The 8616-nt window shown below is 30.6% G+C and overlaps 1 protein-coding gene across 1 annotated transcript; it reads right to left on the bottom strand.

Moving 5' to 3' along the window:
- Positions 1-908: 908 nt before the first annotated feature.
- Positions 909-2355, bottom strand: LOC145073877 (late embryogenesis abundant protein At5g17165-like). Its single transcript, XM_079020351.1, has 2 exons — positions 2128-2355; positions 909-1359 (listed from the first exon to the last, which is right to left on the bottom strand). The coding sequence occupies exons 1-2, from the start codon at positions 2226-2228 to the stop codon at positions 1098-1100; spliced, it is 363 nt and encodes a 120-aa protein (XP_078876477.1). The 5' UTR covers positions 2229-2355; the 3' UTR covers positions 909-1097.
- Positions 2356-8616: the final 6261 nt, after the last annotated feature.

Genomic DNA, 8616 nt, shown 5'->3' with positions numbered 1-8616 from the left:
CTACATTTGATAACGAATGGAAATGTAAAACCAACAGGGACTTGCAGAGGATGCCCATTGTCAATTATTTTATAAAAAGCAAAACCGCAACATGAACTAAGAAACTGAAGTTGCAAAATTAATAAAAAATCAGCACATAAACAAACACATACAGACTATATACAACACATAAACTGAAGTTTATAAAGCATGAAACTTAATGACAGGAAAAGTAAAAAACTTAAAGGAGACTTTATAAAAAGAAAGATCACCCTTACTTACCACAAATGGTTGAAGACATCAACAATGCCACAAATGGTTGAAGACATCAACAAGAAGATTAATCTGACCATGGAATCCACATGTTGTCTGATCATGACTTCAGTAGATGTACTACCGAAACGTAAGAATTTGTAAACGGTAATAACAACCATATTGGTCTAATACACACAAAAAAAAACCTTAGTAGCATAATACAGACAAACTAAAAACCTAATTACCCTCCTAAGTCATTATCCCTATGCAAATCGGCAATCTCAGCGACAAGAGGATGAATTTGCTTGTTTTCGGTAAGAACTATAGAGATGTAAAGAAAGTATATCCTGAATATGCCGCACTGTATATAAAGAATAAAGAATAGAAATTTTTTTACTTTAGTTTAATAGTAGTAAGTAACTAATTTGACTTTCGCGTTTGGTAGTTGAATTCTGCTATTAGTATTTTACTTGTGTATATTTCTTGGTTAAATTATAGTAATCCATGTTAATCATATAATATCGTAAAAAAGTGATTATCTAATGTTAAAATTTTATTTTTATTTTTTTACTTTTTTATAAAAATATGTCAAAAGTAAAGTTACATAACTCATTTTGACCCAAACCACCCGACCCGACACCTCAATTACAAGACCCATCACAAGCTTTACAAAATATAGAAAACTAAACATACATACATAATTTCATGCTCATGTCTAGTTACACATCCCACTTACCATAACCACCGAATTACACCATCACCACTACCACCCTTTATTCTTACTACACACATATATAACAAACCAACATACCACCAGTCCTTATACAGATTAGTAATATTCATATTAGACTATCACTCAGTACTCAAGGGTGAACAGGCTTGTCCAAGTTCTCCGATGGACGGAAGAAGGCCTTCTCCTCCAACACCGAACCATCAACTCCTGCCGCCTCAGATCCAGCTGCACCACCGGAGTCTCCCTCATCCACCGGCCCAAAAACCCCAGTTTTTGGGTGTGGTGCCCAGTACTGTTCCGAATCTTTTCGGGTTATCGCTTCTTCAGGAACCAATGTTGGACGCACCTGCTCGTCTATGTTCTTGTCGTACACCGACACATGCACTCCTCTCCTGTACAAACCATACACAACCACCAAATTTCAGATTACGACATGTTTCCAATGTGAATTAGCTTGAAATTTGAACATAAACATCAACATCAACATGGAAAATGATTTGATATGTTATGTGATGATGCGAATGCAATGATGATTCGTTATCTTGTCTTGGACTACACCCCAAGTTCTAGAGACATGGGTCGGGTTGGTGGCGGGCCCTAATCAGTCACCAAATTTCAACTACCTCAGTGGTCCAGAGCTTATCCAATGCCGGGCACTATGGATGGAAATTAGCAAAACGACATGGAAATGAATGTAAAACTTATTCGCACTTTATCCTTCTAAAAAAAAGCGTACGGTTTACTCTTTAACTTTTGCACGGACTCTATTTCACCACGAAATTTGGAATCCAATCAAGGAATTAAATAATTATGACGAAGATCATATGCAGTTACTTCCTGATCCTCGATCGATCTCCTTCAACTAAATGTTTAGGTTTAATTCAGCAAAATCTACATACGCGATCCAGAAGAATTAATTTCAGAGATTTTTTTTTGTTGCGTATATATTTTCCGATATGTGTGTATGCGATGCATAACATTAATGATTAAACGAATACATATCTACCTACGTCTCAAATAACCAACATTGACGATTAATGTGAGAATATTTTGAGTTCTAGTCTAGAATACTTGCGATCAGCACACGCAACTCGTTACACTTGTATTAACTTCTCTAAACAGATATTTCAATGCTCAAAAAGTTATAAAATATGAAATACCTGAGATTCAGTGACGAATCACGAGCAGATGAGCTTCGGATCTGGCTGACAAATCGCTTCCCCAAACTCGCGATTCCCCGGCTTTGCGAATTGGCGGCCATACAATAAACGTTTTCCGATGTAGAAAGAGAGTAGAGATCAGGAGAGATTGTAGATGCAAAAGAGAGGAAGAAGAGAGAAGAAAGCGGAGAAATCAATAGGAAAAGGTAGTAGGTGTGTTGTGTGCTCCATAGTCTATATATATAATATTTCTATAATGGGTAGGGCAATAAAGTTTTTTAATTTTTGGTCCGTGCACCCTACTTTGTAATTAGTCTAAATTGTACCATAAAATTATTTATAATTTTAATCAAATACTATTTCTTTTTGAACGCCAGTCATAAATGCCTAGATAAAACTAGCAAAAGAAAATTATAAAATACAAATTAAAAACAAATTAAAACAACGAACAACCTTAAGTTATAAAATTACAATTGAGTGTAGCAGTCAACAAAATAATTAGAGCAACATTCGATTTTTCTTTTTGTATAAATAAAAACTACCTTCTTTCTTTCATTATCAACTATAAACTACAGTATTGTTATATTGTTATAGTAATAACCAGATGAATATTGATTTGACTGTGTTTTAACCTACAATAAAAATAGAAAGTATACAGTTATTTTTTGTTATGTGTTTCAACATGGTCTATTCGATCACACGTTTGCTACATCGATTTAGTGATCTTTTGGGTTGATCTCAAATGTTGATCTAAATCATATCAAGTGAAATACTGATATACATATTAAATTTTTTTCGACCAATAGAATTTGTACATATGGAGTTTTGGATACATCCAAACACATCATCATTGATGTTTGTCTGTGGTTATCCTTTTAAGAAATGAAAAGTGTGTTGTGTAGAAACTATAGATGTTGAAAAGTTTGTTGGGGTAATTTTAGAGAAAAAACAAGTTTAGGTAAAAATGTGGAAGATTTTTATTGGCGTGGATATTGGTGCCATGACACACGGTACACAAAGTAATTGTGTCCCAAAAGAGACTTTTAAAGGACATGACGTCACCCAAACGGATAAAATATATATAAGACGGTCGACGGTGCTTATTTGACCACCTGACCCAGTCCTTGACTTCTTTTGGTATATTCCGGCGTATATCCGTTAACATCCGTTAATACTCAACATGACGTGGATACCGCAAAAGAAAAACAATTTATATGTTTTTCTTAGATCATTTCATATTCTTTTATCTTGCTTCTTAAGGCATTTTGAAAACTGTAAAGATGTTTATAACATCGAATTTATGTTAGTAGTAATGTGGTATTGCTAAGAAAACTTTTTTTTTTTTTTTTTTTTTGAGTTTTTACGGTTTTATTTTAAGATTTATATTTATCGTTTTATTCAATAATTTTCATTCAACTTGCTAGTGTTACTATTTTACCATTATTTATCAAGATGAATATCAAGGTTGTCAACTTTTTCTCATTTTCGTGGTGATTAAACATTTTTCGTTGACGTGATATGTAATGTCCGTCTTATAAGAAAATATGAAAAGAATGGTAATAAGAAGTCTTGAACTTGTAGTCATATATATGACTTACCATTGAACTAAATAATATTTTTTGTAATCAACACTACTTTAATCATAAAAATGTATTTTAATTAATGTCATATTAACTGTATTTTTTATAATGAACACAATGTATATAATTAAAAATGTATACAATCAACTTCATTTACGATAAGGGTCATCTCTTGCCCCTGAAAAAATCTCTATTATTATGTTTACTAGTACACATATTGTGCTTCGCTTGCTCCTCAGAAGAGACATACTAGTACATATATACAAATTTTATTTTAAGAAACTGTTAATTTCAAGAAAAAAACTTCAAATTTGCATTAAAAGACTGAATCTTATTTCCAAGTAAAATTAGTAAGTTGCATAAAAAGTATGGGGTAAAATTGGAAGAAAAAAAATGTACGTATGAAAAACCCGTAAAAACATTGCTAACGTAAAGTTTTTTTTGGAAGTTTCACTTAAAGGAAACATGTGAAAAAAGATTTTAAATAAATAAAACTCTAAACTTGAATGAAAAATATAGGGTAAAAGTGGTGAAAGAAAATAATAAATATAAAAATAAAACCATAAAAGCTTAAAACGCTTAAGGGCGTTCTTGGCATTATTCCAATATTCGAAACTTAGGGGAAAAAAAAGGACCAATTTGAATTATTTTAAAAGTATTTATGAAGCTTAGAAAAAGACATAAAGTTGATGAATCTTAAACATTTAATTCTAATTAGACCAGGTATAAATCGAATTGGTACAATCCGATTCTAGTTTAGATTTAGTTCCCACTCAAGTCAATAACTAAATACAAAATTGCGGTTATCTAATTTAAAAATTACAGATGTAAAATATCACATTGTTTCAAAATACAAATTAAAAATAGACTCATTCGCTGAACTTATTATTATTATCCATCCCTATATGGAATCATCCTTGGTTTAAACGAGAAAGTTACCACCCGGAATACAACCATCCTTGGTTTAAACGTGAAACTTAGAAAAGAAGTAATAAACTCTATTGTGGCTTGGGTGATCAATATTAGATTCGGGTCAAATATGGGCAGCTACATACCTATGCTATAGAATCAGCAGCCACGAGTGACAAAACGTGGACAGGGACACATTATATATATATATATATATATATATATATATATATATATATATATATATATATATATATATATATATATATATATATATATATATATATATATATATATATATATATATAAAGGAGCAAATGAGAATAAAAAAAGGTTAAGAACCGTAAAAACCTCTAATTTTAGATGTTTATAAAGGGTTTAGGGTTACCCTAAACCCTTTATAAACATCTAAAGTTAGAGGTTCTTACGGTTCTTAACATTTTTTGTTTTTGCTAACTATTATGTGTCAGGATGCACAAATCTGGACCAATTGATGAAATTCATCAATGGACATGATTTGAGAGTGTATAATATTACAATAAGATAGCATGTACCATATAATCATACAAATTTTAGCAAAATGGTATTTTCGACAATTAACTACAATTATAAAAGGAAATTTTCGGATATTTATGGATAATTAAATCTCCTAATTTTAAAAATATGAATTTTTTTAATTAATTCAATTTTAATTCTAACATAATTTGTAAACATAACCGATTTTATTCAGTCAGAATATTTTCTTAGTTAGAATGATGCTCTTTCAGAATTTTATTCTATTAGAATATTATTGAAGAATAACGAAGTTCTTGAATTCGAGGTTGAAAAATAACAACATTCTAATATATTCTTATACATCCAAACTTAATGTACAAATTCATACATATTCTTACAGACTAAAAGTCTTATACATTTTAATATAATTATACATATTCTAAAAGAATATTAACAAAAATGAATAAAATTCTTAAAAAATAACAACATTATTAAAATGTGAGTATGATCAAACTTTATTCATTCTTCAAGTTATTCTATTAGATATTCAACACATTCTTCCAGTCATTCCTATCACAAATACAACAAAAACTAATAATCGTTAAAAACATGTTGCTTGCAATTAACTATCACTTTATATATTCTGGTAGAATACATAGAATATATTCTGGCAGAATACATAGATTTTATTCTAGAAGAATATATTCTGACAGAATACCTAGAATACATTCAAAAGTATCGTATTTACTGCTAATATAATTTTAGATTCCAAATACACAATAACAAGGGAGAATAGAAATTGGAATTCAAAATCACAAATTGAACCAAAATAATACACAAACAAATTACTTACCTTTTTAAACAATTTTCTAGAACAAGACGAGTAGCCTTTATCAATCTATATTGGCATATGATATTAAGTCTTTACGATGTTGGTATATGAAATCAAACAAAATTAATTCACTGTGTTGGCATATGAAATCAACCCCATCAGTATATACATAGAATATGGAAGACTACATAGTATACATTATGGCAGAATATTGCCCATACTTTCTTTGCTTGTGCTCCTTCAATGGTTTACCTGTAAGTTATAAATCAACAACACAATTACTTACTTAATTTTCATGAGATGAGATAACATAAATTAATTTCATGATCATTCTTTTAATTAGGCCTGTTGAAATTATATATCCATATGATGCGAGAATTGAACCAAACAAGATTAGTGCACTTTACACAAACATAAATTGATAATTGAACCAAACATAATTGAAAGGTAAACAACTATTTGATAAATTAAAAACAAAACCATTACTCAAAATATAAGAACTATCTAAACTCAGTAACAATTCACTTGGGACCATAGAAAAGAATTTTTAATGGAAAAGCTACAAATTACAAAGTAAATCTTCATTTAGGCATTTAGTCGAACACTTGGTGTTCAGAAAAAAAGGACTTGGATAACTAAAAACACTTTTTGAGAAAATTATATTATTATCAACAAATAAATGGTCTGACTAAAATCTATCAGAAGAGAATCGAGATTATAATGTGATATTAGATCAGTTTATAAAGTGTACCTTATGATTTTTGGTGCAGTCATTTTGCATCAAACAAAAGAACATGAATAGTTATGATCTGCATCGAGTGAAGCGAGATGGTGGGATCTGGTCTTCTTGAGGTATATGTGGGTTTCGAGCACACCAGGCAACTCACCGAGTGGAGATCAATCTTCATCCCTTGAATCGATCTAGGTAGTATTCGGTAAACAAGTAGTCCACCCTTAAAATCACTTCTTGAAAGCATATGTCAGCATCGTTTTCCATGGTGGGCCTGTTTCTTAGATTGTGTTTCAAAAAATGGAAATGGAAGGGAAGCGAGAGATGAGATACGGACGAGCAGAAACATAAACGGGTGGTGAAGAACAGCTGGTGAAGACGGTAGTTGAGGAGGAAGATAGATGCGTAGTGCAGGGCACCGATTGAAATCGATTTAGGGCTAATGTTCTATATTTATCTTTTGCTTCTTGCGTGATATAAGGAATTGTTGTTAATCTACCATAATTAACTATGCAAAGATTACTATAATACCCTTAAATGATTTATTTTTTCCTAATTTTCTATTGGTGCATTCATGCACACAATAGTTGCTAAAAACATTTGAACCCAGCTCTCTCTCGCTCTCTCTTTCTCTCTCTCTCTCTCTATATATATATATATATATATATATATATATATATATATATATATACACACACACTAAGCAGTTATCGCGGTCAAAGTTTCAATAGCGGTCACATGACGCTATTTAAAATCCCAGTTATCGCGGTGATATAACAATGGTATAGCGGTTTTTTAATGTTATGTATAATTTATATTATATATTTATACAAAATTTATATATTAGATTATTAATACTATATAGAATTAATATCATAAAAAAATCATATAAAAACATACCATAATCTATATATAATATTCTAATATAGTAATATGGAAACTAAAAAGTGTCAAAATGTCAACGCAACTCGAGTCGTTCATGGTTTCTAAATACTAAAACATACGAGAAAGGGAAGTTGTCATTTGTTGCTTTGTAGTTTTTAATTAATTATATTTATTATTTGGACTTATTAAGACAAAAAGTCTAGTGGACTGGTTAAAAAAATAAAGATTTAATTTTGAAATAAAACACAATTGTTTTTTCTTTGTCAAAGTAGCCAAATATGTACGAAATTGTAAAAGCAGGTGTAGCGTTGCTATAGCGTTGATGAGGTTCGCGGTAAATAGCGGTCAATAGCGCCGCTAATAGCGTCACCGCTATTCGTAAACGCTATTTAAAAATAGCGGTTTGGTAACACCGCAAAACGCTATATCGCCGCTATAACACTATTGATAGCATAGTATATATATATACACACACACATACTAGCCGTTTACCCTCACTAAGCGACAGGTGTTAATATATATATTTTTTTAGAAATTTGTTTCTAGTGACGATCAATTTTTTTGCTGAAGTAGTTTACTACACCTAAAAAATTACCAGTAAGAGTCGTGCTAGCAAAAACAAAATCAATAAAAATTATAAGTGAAATGTTAGGATTCTTTTATAAATGTACATGAGCACATGATTGATTGTGCATTCTTAATCGTGCAATAATATTGTATAAACCATATCGGCACTTCTTTATAAACTTCACTGCCATTCAATTGTCCTTCAAGCTTCATTAATACTTTTGTATTGGCACATGATATAAATGTAGGGGAAAAGGGGTGATTAATAATTTCTTTTTGATGATTTGTTTTTTTATCAATAAATAATTACCTTTGTTAAATTGTTTCTTTATGAAACATGTCATATCACTAAGAATATGCAATATGTTAACAAATAGTTTCTTTTCGGGTTTTGGGTCTAGAGGAAGTAAACAAATCTAGTTCATTTTGCATAAAACTTACATATAGTAAGTATGGTGAGCATTAAAAGAGTTTGTAGTTGGAACCATGAG

The sequence above is a fragment of the Lactuca serriola genome, chromosome 9, assembly GCF_051521515.1.
Source record: "Lactuca serriola cultivar US96UC23 chromosome 9, Lser_US96UC23_V15, whole genome shotgun sequence".
Classification (NCBI taxonomy): Eukaryota; Viridiplantae; Streptophyta; class Magnoliopsida; order Asterales; family Asteraceae; genus Lactuca; species Lactuca serriola.
This window is presented reverse-complemented; position numbering and strand designations above follow the sequence as displayed.